This window comes from Stegodyphus dumicola, chromosome 9, assembly GCF_044657685.1.
Source record: "Stegodyphus dumicola isolate Sdum_Otavi_A_Nest chromosome 9, ASM4465768v1".
In the NCBI taxonomy this organism is placed as follows: Eukaryota; Metazoa; Arthropoda; class Arachnida; order Araneae; family Eresidae; genus Stegodyphus; species Stegodyphus dumicola.
The window spans coordinates 132168833-132185052 of record NC_140776.1 but is presented as its reverse complement, the minus strand read 5'-3'; the positions used below and the strand labels follow the sequence as shown (position 1 = coordinate 132185052).

General features: G+C 35.9%; 1 protein-coding gene across 2 annotated transcripts in view; it reads right to left on the bottom strand.

The window, feature by feature from the left end:
• Positions 1-16220, bottom strand: part of LOC118201132 (nose resistant to fluoxetine protein 6-like) — a 105546-nt gene that overhangs the window by 44366 nt on the left and 44960 nt on the right. For both annotated transcript variants that reach the window (XM_035373168.2, XM_085824129.1), the window contains 2 exons: positions 14979-15071; positions 6540-6705 (listed from right to left, as the gene is read on the bottom strand). In XM_035373168.2, coding sequence (XP_035229059.2) covers positions 6540-6705; positions 14979-15071 — 259 coding nt within the window. The remainder of the gene's footprint in view (positions 1-6539; positions 6706-14978; positions 15072-16220) is intronic.

The following is a 16220-nucleotide window of genomic DNA, read 5'->3' as shown; positions in this document are numbered from 1 at the left end:
TTCTTTGTTAGACTAATAATTTTCTATATTTTTCTGTTGAGAAAAGTTCAAGTTTAATTATTTTTTATTTAGAAAAATCAAAATTAATTTAATTCTTTGAATTAGTAATTTAATTTATCAATATTTTGTTATTTGAATTTTATGTTTTGGAAGACCAATGATATTTTTTTTTTTTTTTTTTTTAAATTTAACCGGAAAAACTTCGTATTCTTTGTAAAAGATTCAGGAAAAGAGAGAAATTCTGCTGCGTCATTCTCGTTTCAAAGCTTGAATTTCATGTCGAAGGTTTTAGAAAGAAGTTCTTTGTTTTGGGTTGCTAAGGAAATAGGAGTACGTGGACAAATATCAAGGGTTAATAGTTGTTTACGAGTAAAGGTCAACAAGTTTCCCGAAACAAGGGGTCCACTTTGGCTCCTGGTACTGACTGGTTTCGCTTGATCAAATAGGCTGTTTTGTGCGGTTTGGCGGAAACGTGGAAATTTAGTCCTTAAGGCGGGCGCAATGCCTGAAAATTATGGTGTCGGGAATTTTGAGTGATCAGAGAGGAGCTTGGAATTAAGTACTTCACTTTTGGCTGACACGCCCTCGGGCTAGTTGCTATTTCTTCGTGCACGTTATTACGCTACTTCGCGACAAGAGGCAACATGCAAAGGTTTTGATGTTTTCCTTGCGACCACTCTGCTTCGCGCCCAGAGGAGACATGGAAATATCTTAATATCCTTCCTGCGACTATACGAATTTGACGTTGTTCTTTTTACGAAATTCCTGTCAGGAGTCAATTTCATTCCTGAAGGATAATGGCAGATTATTCCTCCCCGAGTCGCACAGGCTTTTCGTCTTCAATTCCGCCAACTGGGAAATGGTCGCTGATAACAGTTGCGTTAGGTTATCGACTGCATACAAAGATTGCGTCTCAGTGATATTACTCTTTGTGAACCGGAAACTTTATTTTCATGACCTCGTGTGAAAGAAAGCTGGTTCCGCACTTTGATGGGCGAACTGTTCTATCCAGATGCATCTAAGGCGAAAGAGCGATAATGTCCTCTGCAGTACTGAATGCGTCTTTCCGGGTTGTGAGACTGTTCAATGGTGTATATGTCTGGATTCACCGACGACTCGAGCACCGTTTCGGGACTTTAAATTGAGACTTCCAAATGCGCAGCTTCCGGCTTTGGACTGCTAAGTGATAAATACCCTTTCCTTCCTTTTTCCATGAATTTACGCTAAAATTTTCTTTGAGTCCTAATAGCATGTCACTAACTTTTTAATGAATTGAAATTTGAAAATAATCAACAAAAATTTGAACTCTAATTGGCCTGCAGAATTTGTTTGTAAAATTACGTTTTTCCTGTTTCTTTCCTGTTCTTCTATGGTAGTAATTAAGAATATGATTTGGCTGAATGGCCTGTATTAGTTTTTTTAATTATTCGCCATTTACTAAAAGTGTGTAATCATAAAAATGTATTTCTTAGGAATCAATTTGACCACGTGGTCGATGCATTAAAGAAACATTTGTAGGGTACCCCTATCTTTAACATCCTATAGTAGCATTGTTCCTCACGGTAAATTCCTATTCACTGTTCATAACTTACTTCCAATGAAGTATTAATTTTGTAAGCATATATTGCAATTAAAAAAATTAAGAATGAAATGAAAAGAACAATAGCAATGAATTTTAAATAATAGAGAGAAGGATAGGATTTATAGCTATATAGAAGGAAGGTAATAATTGTACTTCATTTTTGGCTTCTAAGTTGTAAATTGCTGGTTACTGTATATTATTTATGTTCTTTTGTATTTTTATTGTCATTCATTCGATCATTTTCTTTAAAAAAAAAAAAAAAAAAAAAAAGCCATCATTATTACGTAATTACGATCAAAAATGTTAATTTGGTTTGCGCTTAATTTTTAGGATTAACTTAAGCTTTGATTTAGCTGAGTTCTTGATTACTTATGTATATCATGAGAAACCATATCATTACACTTAATTAATCTAATATTCTATTAGATTTATATATTATTAATTTGCTCGGATTCACCAGTTTATTATTGTGTCTGAAAAGGAACAATACAACATCTTTTTTGCATCTGTAGTACCTTTTTGCTGAGTGGGCCCAAAAGGAAACTTTTAGTTTTGTGCACCAAAAATTCTGTCTTCTAGCCTGCTCGCCGAATTGCTTGCTTTCGCGTAGAATAATTTTAATTGTAATTTTTTTTTTTAAATTGCTTTAAATGTATTTTGTCTTTTATATTTTTCTATATCTTTCAATTTTTAATGAAAATATTTTGAGTTTTTACGTATTTTTACCTTGCCGCGAAGTGTGAACTGAATGTGAAATTCGAGGAAATATGTGTTTCTCATTAGCAGCAAATATTGTCGCCAGTCTGTCTCGGACAGAGAAGAATGTTTATGAGTAGCGCATGCGCATTAGGTAAGCGGCGCCGAAATTATCTATGAAAAACCGTTTCTATTTATTTGTTTAATTTAATTTATACATCCTTTTAGTTTAATTATTGTACTTGAATAGAGAACATGTGACAACGATTAGATAATTCTTCAGATAATAGCATTTTTGTGCATTCTCAGCTATAAAATGAATGAGATTTAATGCTGTTAAGTGAACCTCTCGCCGGGTGTCGCTCTGGTAAATAAATATAGTGAATTTTACCCGGCAGAAGGCGCGCACCCAACACTGACGTTGGAGATCGCGTGAGGGGACTGGGTCATTCCAGTCAGTTTCATTAGGAAAATGTGTTGTATAATTTATAAGAAACCATTTGATTATAAACAATAATTGCAATATTTCATTCACAAGCTATACTTAAGAAAACTTATTTCAATATTTAAGAAAAAATTCCATTCAAAATAATTACATGCCTAATCAGGGATCAGAAGCAGACATACACTTCTGGCAAACATAGGAAGAATGAATTTTACATGAAAAATTACCTCATATTTTTCAAGAAATTGTAGTTTTATTGTCTTTGGACCTTGGACACATAGCACATCAGCCTTTGTCGACTTTTGCTTTCTTTGGTGGGCGTTCTTCTGATCCACTAGAAGTCGCATTATTGATGCTTTCACGAAGCACTTTAGGAAGCACTGGCATACTTTTTTCTTAGATATTGTAAAGGAGCGATCTTTGTTGACAATAACTCAACTCGGGCATTTATTGCAGCGACGTTCAACACACAATAAAAAACAACCATCGGCCATCTGTTGGTTTTTCGAGCTGTCGAATATAAGGATGACATTTCATCAACTTTGTCTACACCACCTTTTGTTGCATTATAAAATTGAATTATTTCTGGTTTCTTAGTATCCTCACTTTCATCAATGGCATCATCGCGATAGATTGTAGATAACAAAACTACACATTTTGGATTTTTTAGGGACATACGATACTAGTGTCGCGTTCTTTTGGAACCCAAATATAGAAGAATAAACTTTCATAGTTTTTGTTTGGACGAACTCGGTTGCTAGAGGATAACTCGTATACCAATTATCCATTGTTACGTTTCTGCTTGATCCAAACAAAGGGGTGCACAGGCGTTTTGTAATTTCAAATGGTAAATTTTCAACTCTAAAAGGACCTTCTGGCTGTTGTCCTGCGTATATTTCCATGTTATAGCTGTAAAATTTTCTTGAATCTACTAAGGCAAATATTGTTATTCCATATTTCGCTGGTTTACTAGGTATATATTGACGAAAGGAACACAGCCCTCGAAATTTCTCTAATTTTTCATTGATCGTAACATATTCACCAATAGTGCATATCTTTTGTCAATTTTCGTTGAAATTGGCAAAAAATTCTCTCACAGCCGCCAGTTTGTCCAATTTTTTGCGAGCTTCACGATTGGTCACATTATCTAACGGTAAACACCTGAGAATAAAATTAAATCTTTTATATGACATTGTGTTCCGTAAAATTTCAATGCCTGATCCATCAGTTGCCCACAAATCTTGCGTATTTGTACGTGACGATTTACGCAAGCCGCACAGATATATAAGCCCAAAAAGTGCTCTAATTTCAGCATCATATGTCGTTTTGGCATCTCGATCTCTGGTGTAATTTACCGATATTATTTCAACATAAATATTTGTACACTCTACAATGAATCGTATCATTTTAGCATTGAAAAACAATTCCCAACTTTCTAGTTGCTTCGTTATATTGCGTGTAGTTCCTTTTGATCCTGGTAAATGAGTTATTATATTTTGAGAAGACGTTTTCACTTTTTGATTTGGTTTTCCTTTCTGAAAAACTGTGTTATTTTTTTTAATCAAAATACTGTTTACTAAATCAGGATTTCCGTCGTCCTCATCATTCTACTCAAATTCACTTTCGCTGTCGTGAGAACTGTACATTTCTTCATTAGATTCATTTTCACTTTTCTTGATCAATTTCTTCTTCAGAAGACTCAACTTCATCTACTCAAATGTTCCATTTCTTTTTCATATTCGGTAAATTTACGTTTGTAAGCCATTATTTATCAAATAATCCAACAGATCAACAACGGAAACACTCGAGAGCACGAAGCTAAACTGCTACTAATGAAAAATTTCGAAGCAGTAACGGTCGCACGGGGTGACTGAATCACCCAATTCCCTTAGGATTCCAAGAAACGATTGCTTCTCTCGCAGGAAAGAAAAACAAGCAAAAATAATATTACACATTCCAAGGGGACTGTCAGACAGGAGGATACTAGAAGGATGATTCAATAACATGAAATATTTCCGGTCAGGATTGTTGATTTTCGACGCATGGGGTGACTCTGTGCCCCGCGCGACTTCTCTCGTGTTTAAGGAGTGCATTTATTCCTTTGTGGTTCATACGTTATCAACGAAGTAGATTTAATTCAATTCAATGAGTTTAACTGAAATGCAGAAAAAATGCGGATAGTTTAATATTTCGTATAAGGAAGACACGTGGTGTACACATCAGATTTTTTAAATATTTAGATACAGGAGACTGCTGGATTTATTTAACCTTATCGCAATAATGCTCTTTCAATTTTAACGACATTAATGACAATTGAATATTGAGCTTTGAGGACAATGTGACTTCGAGATGATAAGTATGATAAAATGTTTGAAAAGATCATTTATGCCAAGTTACTGTTATGCTCTTCGAAAGAACTGAAAACTTTGGACCGAAGTTGCAAAAGGAAATCTACCTATTGAAGTACGAAAACAAAAAGAGAAATCAAGGATTCTCCGCTGTCTTGTTGCTTGTGGGCTTTTTCAAATAAGTACTCATGTTAATCGCAATATTTACCATTGTGCATACGAAAATAATCTCTGAAATTACTGTTCTTATACAACACTAGCAGATGGGACTGAAAGTTAATATACTCGCAGTGACATTGTAGAGGCATTAGGTATTTTTAAAACAGAAGAGATAAAAATGAGCAGTGTCCTCAATGAGATTCGAACCACGGACCTGTTCAATACGCGCCGAGTGTTGTGACCACTGCACCACGAAGGCATGCGAAGAAGGCGGGAGAAATACCTCATATACTCCCTGTTTTAAAGGGCGACTGGGAATTAGGGAAACCACTCTCCACATCCTGGTGGTGGAGAATCATCATCCACCGCCATCCCTGTTCGAGCGCCTCTGTAGAGACATTAGGCATTTTTGAAGGAGGAGGGATGAAAAGTAGCAATGCCCTCGCTGGGACTCGAACTGCTACCTCTCGAATACATGCCGAGTGTGATAACCACTATACCACTAAGGCATACTATGAAGGTGGGAGAAATACCTTATAATATAAAGAGAGGGTTCTTTCATTCAGGTTTCTTTTTTTATAGTAAACTGACAAGGGAAAACATCTTGTCAATCTTGAGCTCGACTTCCAGAGAAAGTGTAGTTTTCTGCAAGTGCATATTGTATCTGCGAAGCAGGGGCACTTGAAAGACTTAGATCTCTAGAGCTTAAAGTCCTCTCCAGAGGTTGGTAGAAAGTGAAGTTGGATAGAAGATCCGCTCCTCCGCAGGATTCTCTTTCAAAATCGCGTTGCGCTGGTTAAATTCATACTGCTACTTATAGGAGGCTCATGCCAACGCAAAATTTGAGGCTCTTGGCAACGACAAAATTCGTAGATTTATCTGATGTTAGTGTCAGACATGTAAGATAAATACCGTCAACAACACAAATTCTTTACCAATGCAAATGTAGTATTTTATCGATTTTATTTTCTCTTGTAAAGAGACTTTTATGTGAACAAATTATTTTCTCATTCTCTCTCTCGAGAAATTAAAAATTTTAATATGCATATTTTTTTAAGTTTGACAATAAAATTTATTATTTGCATATTATTACGGGCATATAATTTTAAATTAATTACAGTAATGTGCGCACTATCTTAAATTAACAGTTTAATAAATATTGGAAATTATCTTCAAGAATATTACCTTAATTTCTAACTAAATGTACAAAAAGTCGCATCTTGTATTTTGAAACCTGTCGAGACATAAAAGATCAATCTTTAAAAAATTGGCCATAATCAAAACTTATAGTAAAAATATTGTTACTTACTGATTCACCTAAAGGATAAAAGTTGTTTATGAAAATAAGATTCCTCCACCATTTCGTATAACAAGCTTTCATATATTCATCTCCAACTGCTGTGTAGATTGGACCGTCTCCTAACGGATATAGCAGCAGAGTCAAAAGAATGGAGTAGATGTACACGGGATATGTCCTGTCAGATGAAAAGAGATTTTTAATTCTAAAACGCATAATCATCACAGCTAAAAGTACAAAACTTATAGACTATATTTCAAAACATAAGGACTAAATTTTAAACTGTCAAAAATATGCAATGCCAATACAGAATTTATAATATTTCTTAAAACTCTATCTTGCTGTTAGGCATTGTCTTGTTGGCATGCGTATCCATAGTCTTCGGCAGGGGTTTGTATTCTGAAGATAACATGATTATTTGTAAATTTACAGTGTTTTTGAAGTAAAGGACATTTAAAATACTGTCGAGTTGGAAGTCCTTTTGAGAGGCTGTTGAATAAGTAGGTTCTTTATAAAAGCAAAAAGGTGCGCCTGTTGTTGCCAGTTTTTTTCATCAAGCAGGTAAAGACTTATTGGTCGGTTTAGGTAAAAAACTGGAAGTTGAACAACAATTTATTAGAGAAGCAGTAAATAGGGAAAGAACGATAGAAGATTCTCGGAGAAATGTTATCAATCAAAACTGAGCTAGAGCGTCCCTTTCTCATAGGTGTAACGCGGTTGCTCTCATTGGTGCACAATGAGCAGCACTCTGTGTTGTTGGAAGGCTGAATAACCAATGGCATTTTTTTTTATTACCGAAGTAAGCGTTATATTTTCCCATTACTAACAAGTGTCCAGGTCTCTTAAAAAATAATATTTCACAAAACCAATCCAATGAGCGAATGGATTGAATTTTACAGATGCTTAATCCTGCTTTACTAATTGGTATCCACCAATACATAGCTAACGAACTATTGGCATCTTCTGATCATGAAATATATTTTCGACTTCAGCTGAAAGAGACTTTTCTAAATATTTGGTAGAGATATCTAACAATAATTATGCTCGTTTCTGCTACCATATATTTTTTTAAAATAAGAAAACATGCGATTTTATTTAAAATAATACATCAGTTCTTCTTCTACCATTAGGTTGGTTATTACTGATAATATATTTCCATCGCATGTTTTCTTTCATCTACAGCTCCACCACCATAGCTTAACACTGATAGTTTGACAAGCCTCAGATACCGATGAATGAGCCTGGCTGCATGGACGTTTCGGAGTTTTCAAAAGCCCTCAACGAAAAACTTCCAACAAGGTATCCCTGCTTTAGTCAAATAAGTTCAGTGTGCTTTGATACAATCTTATGAACCCAAATTCACTCACAAGAATCAAAATTAAAAAGTTACCATTAACTGAAGTTTTGGAAGAATTTATGCTAATAAACCTACGCATGATACGTTTTAGATCATAAACTTCTAAAAATGCCTTTTATGTGAGATCAGAATTAACGCAGAAGCATATGACTGAGTCATTCAATAATGATTTGAACTAAGATCATTAAAAGCTTCAGCTCTTCTCTTAGGCATACAGGGTGTTCCAAAACGACCGCATAAACTCGGCACAGCTAGATTCCTCATTGGGAGTACATAAAAAATGCCAAAAGAAGCGTTCCTGAACGATCCATAGTTTACGAGAAAAATACGAAAAACAAAGTATGATGTCACTGCCGGTGCAAGGAAAAAACATTTTATTGGACATATCAACAACAGTATTGGCATATCTTTCAAGACGATAATGTTTAAAACGTTCGCCGCGCATATCGAGTCAGGCATGCGGCCTGACGGTAGCACAAGCGGATGCAATACTGCAGCGGGTAGAAGAGACACCCGAGGTAAGCACACGCGCATTAGCCCGTGAGATGACTTCGAGTAAAAGTACTGTGCACAGGCTTGTACGGTCTGAGAGGCTACACCTATTTCGGTACACAACCGTGCAAGGTCTAAAACCAGACGACTTTCAGAAACGCGTGGCCTTCTGTGAATGGCTGTTGCAGCAACAGAACACAGATAATGGTTTCATTGCACATATCCTGTGGACCGATGAATCATGTTTCACTCGTGATGAGTAAATAATTATCTTTGGGTAATAATCAACCATCACAACAGTCATATGTGGTTCCAGATCAATCCACATGCAATCCGGCCGCAGAAACATCAGGAATGTTGGTCTCTTAACGTGTGGGCCGGCATACTCAGGGATCGCCTGCTTGGACCATATGTGTTGCCTGAACGGCTCTCGGCATAGTCGTACTTGGTGTTTCTCAATGAGGTCTTAACTGAGTTCCTCAATGACTTACCATTAGCGGAAATACAGGGACTTTGGTTCCAGCATGACGGGGCTTCAGCGCATTTCTGTGTTCCTGTACGTGGTTGCCTGGATATGGAATACCCCGGCCGCTGGATCGGATGTGGGATTCGGTTCTATGGCCGCCACGTTCGCCAGATCTTACACCGTTGGAGGTTTTCCTATGGGGCCATCTCAAGGAACTGGTGTATCGAGACGTACTGACAACACCAATGGACTTAGTTGTTCGTTTGCATGCTGCTCGTACTTCGGTGAACCCTGCGATGCTGTAACGTGTGATGGCAGCCATTCCACTACGAGTTCAAGCCTGCCTCGACATGCATGGCGGACACTTTGAACATCTGCTTTAAGTTGTGTATATACTGCTGTTGATATGTTCAATAAAGTGTTTTTTCTTGCAAAGACAGTGACGTCATACTTTGTTTTTCGTATTTTCTCGTAAACTATGGATCGTACAGGAACGCTTCTTTGGGCAGTTTTTATGTACTCTCAACGAGGAATCTAGCTGTGCAGAGTTTATGCGGTCGTTTTGGGACACCCTGTATAGCCGTAGTGTGCTTATAAATAATTCAATACAATTCGTCATATAAGGATTCTTCGCGTTAGAATTGAAATACTCGAAATTCAGTTGGCATAATAGTATATGTCTAGAACAGGTAAACAATTGTAAAAAATGTCACAATACAGATATGCGCCTTCTCTGATTAATTTGAAGTTGATATTTAAACTTGAAATAAACACCACAGACGTCATAGGTAGGAAAAATAGGCAGGGAGGTATAGTATAAAAATATTTAACAATATAAAATAATTGTGTAAAACGATACTTAAAACTGATACGAAAAAGAAAAGAGATAAAAATTTCAGCTCCCTAAAAATTATTCTGGATTACCTTCTAAAATTGTCAAGCCCTTGCAGGAATCGGAATTGGGGTACTTTTGGTGATATATTGACAGAAAGTTTCTAATACACAAAACCACATCCATGCTTGAATTTGTCATTTCCAGTTAATACATACTGAGAGATAGTTCTCGGATATATATATATATATATATACTGAATTTAAAGCTGCAATCTCTTGCTGGTACGGAAACTATCAGCCGAATTATGTATACATAATCAATATACATTCGAATAAACATTTTATTTAGTGAAAAGAAGTATTACACTTAGATTAATATTAATAATAAACAGTGCCTCAAAAGGATTATGTGATTAAATTATCACTTAAACAGTCATAGATCCAAAGTCCAAGTTGTGGAATTTTTGGTCATGTTTAATTTATTACTTGATTGATTTCCTTTTAATAAGACAATATACAATTTTTGTAAGAACCTCTAGAAAGGTAAGGAGAAACATCCCAGTTTAGTTAGGGAAGTAGGATTGTCACCAAGACATAAATTTGTTCTGAAAAAAAATGTCAAAATATTATGAATAGAAGGAAGATCAGCAAATACATAAAATTTTGCTCGAAAATAATCTGTCAAAATTTTATGAATAAAACTGTGTGATTATAGGCATTGCACAAAAATAAAACCACGAGATATAGAGTTTCAAATATTAGAAATTTTAAAAGAAAGATGACTCGTCAGGCTGTTTCAGTGTAACAAACGGTTGAACGTCGTAACGATGTTTTTTACAGATTAGGTTAGGTTATTTGAATATGGCGAGCCACACTAGGGCTACATACATTAAGGTTGGGATGCCTTTAGAAAATTGCTAGTATTTAAGTTAGACATAGGAAAAACCATGAAAAGTAACTATGCAGCCAGCCCGTTCGCCTGCAATAACAAAATCAATTTTCAGCGGTTTTAATCACTGAGTCACCGGTGGGGCGACGTTAGTTTCAGATGATGGTTAAGTTCATACCCAAAGACAAATATCCGGAACCGACCGCTGGCGGTAAGAGACCCGGTATCTGATCTTAGGGAACGGACGCCGAGGGATGAAGGCCTAGCCTCGTCTCTCTCAGTTCAGCATCGGCCTCCTTGTGGCGCCCGCTGGAAACTATCAAACTGGCTCCGGCTGGCATAGGTCAACAGTGCTGGAAAAACATTCCTTGGAATCGACTGGCAGAATTTACGGAACCGACCATTTATGGGATGAGACCCGGGGTTCTATCAGATTGGAATTTAATGGCTGGATTTGTGTCTAGACAGCTTCGATTCTTTGGGTAAATAATCAGTCTTCACATTGATTAGAACCATCATATACACTGAAGGGACAAAAGTCATGGGATAGCAATATGCAAATATACAGATGGCAGTAGTATCGCGTAGAAAATGTATAAATGCGAAGTGCTTTGCCAGGGCTTTCATTTGTGTTCAAGTTATTCATGTGAAGAGGCTTTGACGTGATTATGGCCTCAGACTTTGAACGCGGAATGGTAGTTGGAGGTAGACGCATGGGTTATTCTATTTCGGATATCGTTAGGGAATTCAACATTCCGAGATCCACAGTGTCAAGAGTGTGCCGAGAGTATCTAATTTCAGGCATAACATCACACCATGGACAGCGCAGTGGCCGACCACTTGCAATTAACAACCGAGACCAGCGACGTCTGCGTAGAGTTGCGAATGTTCACAGACAAGCAACACTGCGTCAAATAACCGCATAAATCAATGTGGGACGTACGAGGGACGTGTCCGATAGGACAGTGCGGCGAAATTTGTCTTCCTTGGGCTATGCCAGCAGAAGACCGACTCGAGTGCCTTTACTGACAGCACGACATCGCCTGCAGCGACTCTCGTGGGCTCGTGAGCATACCGGTTGGTCCCTAAACGAGTGGAAAACCGTGGCGTGGTCAGATGAGTCACGATTTCAGTTGGTAAGAGCTGATGGTAGGGTTCGAGTGTGGCGCAGATTCCACGAAGCCATGGACCCAAGTTGTCAGCAAGGCACTGTTCAAGCTGGTGGTGGTTCCATAATGGTCTGCTTTCTAGAGATTGAGTCTCTAATCTTTGAATGGGGGACGCAAGTTCTCCGGGACAAGGGCTCTATCTTTGGTTCACTGTCGTAAAATGGATCGCAGTGGTCCCAGCACGAACGCAGAACACGACAGGGTGCATAAGGCTGTTGATAATGCATCCGAGATGCGCCGGAGAGTGATGCAAATGATCAACACTGGAGCGGACAGTTTCGTTCGAAAAAAGAGTCAGTCAGAAGAATGGATCCCAAAGAAAACTAGTGGCTTAGAATGAAATGAAATGAATGAATGAAGATTAGTGTTACGATTTTTCCATGGAAAGTGAAAGGTAGTGTTATATCAATAGTGGCGCCCACAACGAGCCCCTGTACAGGTGCATAACTTGATACTGACAAACCAAAGCATTATTTTCGATACGAGGTACAAAGTGAAACTAACATTAGGCCGTTTGAAATGCTTAAAATGTATGCACCGTGGGTACCCCGAAGACTCACTAACCTGGAACACTCGAGATTTTTTTGGCATAATATTATATGTTTAGAACAGGGAAGCTAACAGTTATCAAAGAAAATGACACGATGAAGATGTGTGGCTGCTGTGGTTAATTTAAAATCGATATTAAAATTTTAAAATAAAATAACCACAAACGTCATAAGCGGAAAAAATAGACAGAAACGTATAATATAAAAATATAACAAAATAAAATAATGATGTAAAAAGATACCTAAAATTGTTATAAAAAAGAAATAGGCAAAAATCTGAACTTCCTAAAAACTATTGTGGATTAGCATGTAAGACTGCCGAGCATTCGCAGGAATCAGAATTGAGATACATGCCGTTATATTGACGGATATTTCCTAATACAAAACCACATCCATGTTTCAATTTGTCATATCCATTTAATACATACTGATTAATAGCTCCCGGATATATAGATATTGAATTAAAAGCTGCAATCGCTTGCTGATACTAACATTATCAGTCGAATCATGTACATAAATATACATTCGAATGAACATTTTATTTGGAGAAACGAAATATTACACTTAACGTTAATATTAATTATGAAGACTGCTTCAAAAAGATTATCTGATTAAATTATAACTTGAATTATATGTTACAGATCCAATGTTCCAATTGTATGGACTATGGAAATTTTTTTATTATTTGATTTGCTTATGATAAAATTTTATAACTTTTTATAAGAACCTCTTCATAGAAATGAAGCTTCTCTCAGTAAGCTATTCTTTATCTCACTAAAGGTTAAAAATTTTGTAAATAAAAAATAATGCATTTTCTCGGATGGGAGAGGGTAAACAATACATAAATTATACATGGAGAAAAATTGTCAAAATATCATGAATATAATAATGATCAGCAATACATAAATTTTGCTTCAAAAAAAAACTGTCAAAGTGCTATGAATAAAACTATTAATTGTTGGCAATGCATAAAATATTAAATCACGAGATATAAACTTCAAATATTAGAAATTTTAAGAGAAACACGATGCACTTGCGAAGCTGTTTCAATATAACAAAGGGTTGAACGTCGCGACGATGTTTGTTTCAGGTTATTTTAAGTTGGGTTATTTGAATATGGCGAAGTACACTAGGGCTATCTACATTACATTCGAGATGCATTTATGGAGGTCCTTCTATGGGAAACGAGCTAGTATTAAACTTAGACATAGGAAAATAAGTGAAATGTGCAACTAATCCATGCAACTAACCCGTTCGCCTGGGATCGAAAATCCAACTTTCAGCGGTCTCAATCACTGGACCACTGGCTCTGCACTGGTTAGTTTCAGGTGATGGTTAAGGGTTGCTGATAAGTGTATTCGTGATGCGCTGGATGGTGAAGCAAATGGTTAAAACTGGACTAGACACTTTCTTTAGAAAAAAGAGGCAATCAGCAGAATGGATTCAAAAACAATTAGTAGCTTTTCGCGCAAGGGAAATGAAAGGAATAATGAATAGCGTTACCTTTTTCGCATGGTAAATGAAAGGAATGAATAGTGTAAGGTCAGTATTGAGGCCCGAAAGAAGCCGTAGTACAGCAGGTTGCATAACTTGATACTGACAAACCAAAGCATAGTCGATAAGACGTACAAATTGAAACGGTTATTGGCAAGGAACTCTACTAAATTTATGCTGCGTGGGTGCCCCGAAGACTCACTGACCTGTAGAAACAACTTTGTGTGATAAAATGCCAAGAGAGTATGAGTTAAATTCCTCAAGTTTTGATAAGATGAAGCAGACTGCATAGTCAACCATTCTCCATAAAGGGATGAATTCAACAGCATGAATGCAACATTGTCTTCATGTGTAAGCCTCTTAAAGAATGATTTTCTGCAGCCTTTCGAAACTTTCATGGGGAATGACAACCCTGCATTTTGTTGCGTAGTAATTCATGCAAGCATTCCCAAAACTAAATTCACAATCTGTCATTTTAATGAGCTTAGTTCAAATCATTATGAAATGACTCAGTCATATGCTTCTGCGTTCATTCTGATCTCACATAAAAGGCATTTTTAGAAGTTTATGATCTAAAACGTATCATGAGTAGAGGTTTCTTAGCATAAATTCTTCCAAAACTTCAGTTAATGGTAACTTTTTAATTTTGATTCCTGTGAGTGAATTTGGATTCATAAGATTATATCAAAGCACACTGAACTTATTTGACTAAAGCAGGGATACCTTGTTGGAAGTTTTTCTAAAAGAACCTGGCTCATTTTCACATTACCTCTGGGAAAATTTACGGACACTCCCATGCAGCCGGATCTTTCTCCCGTTTTCGAGCTGGCTAAACTATCAATTTCCAACAGTTCTTACCCTTTCAGCCACTGCCGCACGTCTGAAGAATAATTGGTTTTGTTTTGAAGCAGTTCGACATGGATCGAATTACATTTTGTTCATAAATTTTTTTTATTAAATTGGCATAAAATTTCAATTTAGAATATTTTTAAAATATTGTCCCTAGTTAAGGTTCCACTGTATAGTAGCCTACTTTCTTTTATTTGTCACTTAAATTGGGTCTATGGCATTCTGACTATGACTAATCATTTGATAGACATTTAATCCTGCACAATCTCTTTTAAACTTCCTCTTTATCGATAGATAACATTTACTCACATTTTGGAAAAAAGTTATAAAAACGTTAAAAGTAATTAAATTACCTCCAGAGTCTTAAAGCAATGTACTGGAATATGTTTGATTGGCTTTTCGTGACTTCCAATTCTTTCACTCTCAGATAACAGTTGAGCAGTCCCCTAAAATTAAAAATGATTTCAAGCACTAAGCCATATAATAAAATCTGAGAATTCTATTCTCAAGTGCTGAATGTAGTCATTAAAGTAGCTTTAAACATATAATTGATATAAAATTATTAAATGATATGTTAATGCTTGTATAGAAAATGAATCCAGTTAAAGTACATTAAAATGCAAGTTATACATGTTTATTTTAAACAAAATTGCATTTAAAGAAGAAATTAAATTCCTGAATAATATTTTCATGAGAAGCTCTTTGCACCCTAGAACACACAGACTAGAACTAAATTCACTATTATAACTTTCGAAGAAGTTGCAGCAAACCACACAAAGAAAAGAAATTCATATGTGCGGTCCCCCACAAGTTATAGTATCCGAGCTAGACTTATTAAGTCACGCCTCCAAAGGGTGATAATTTCGCGACTACAGACGAGATATCACCATGAAATTATCGTGAATTATTACTGAAGCTAGAAGAGAAGGTTCATAAACTTAAAATAACTGTTATAAAATTAGGATGTGTGTAGTGAGAAAAAAACAAAGCAACAATAAAAGTCTATAACCATAGCTCATTTTAATGTCTCTAAGACATATTTAATAACTTTTAATTCCTTACAAACTCATAAGTAAGTGTTTTCTGTTTGATAATTCCAAATACAGATACTTACGTTTTCATCGTTTATAGAGATAACTGGTAATACAGTATTAAATTCTATTTCTCAAATGAATCTTAAATGTTTACATTCAGTATACACTAAAAATTTCATTCATAGAGGAAATTCTATTTTCTAGTCATTCGGAGTTTTAATTTCGTGAAGAATAATTTAGTATTATCCCAAAATAAGTATCACATCTAAATAAGATATGATTAAAATATTAAATATTTACTTTTATATTAAACGTAATTCTAACATTTCAAATAGATAATTATATCGCATCTAAAATTAATATAGTATAGAGACTTAACATATTTGTTCCAATATCGGACTTTCTGATTAAATATATTTACTAAACTCTGTTTGTTTTGTTATGACAAAAATTCCCGATGTAATTTAACAGATTATTTGCCCGTTATAAGAATTTAAGCTTAACTAATTAATGAGTTTTAGCAGCTTTTATAGCTTCCAGAAGTTATAGCACATAATAAGA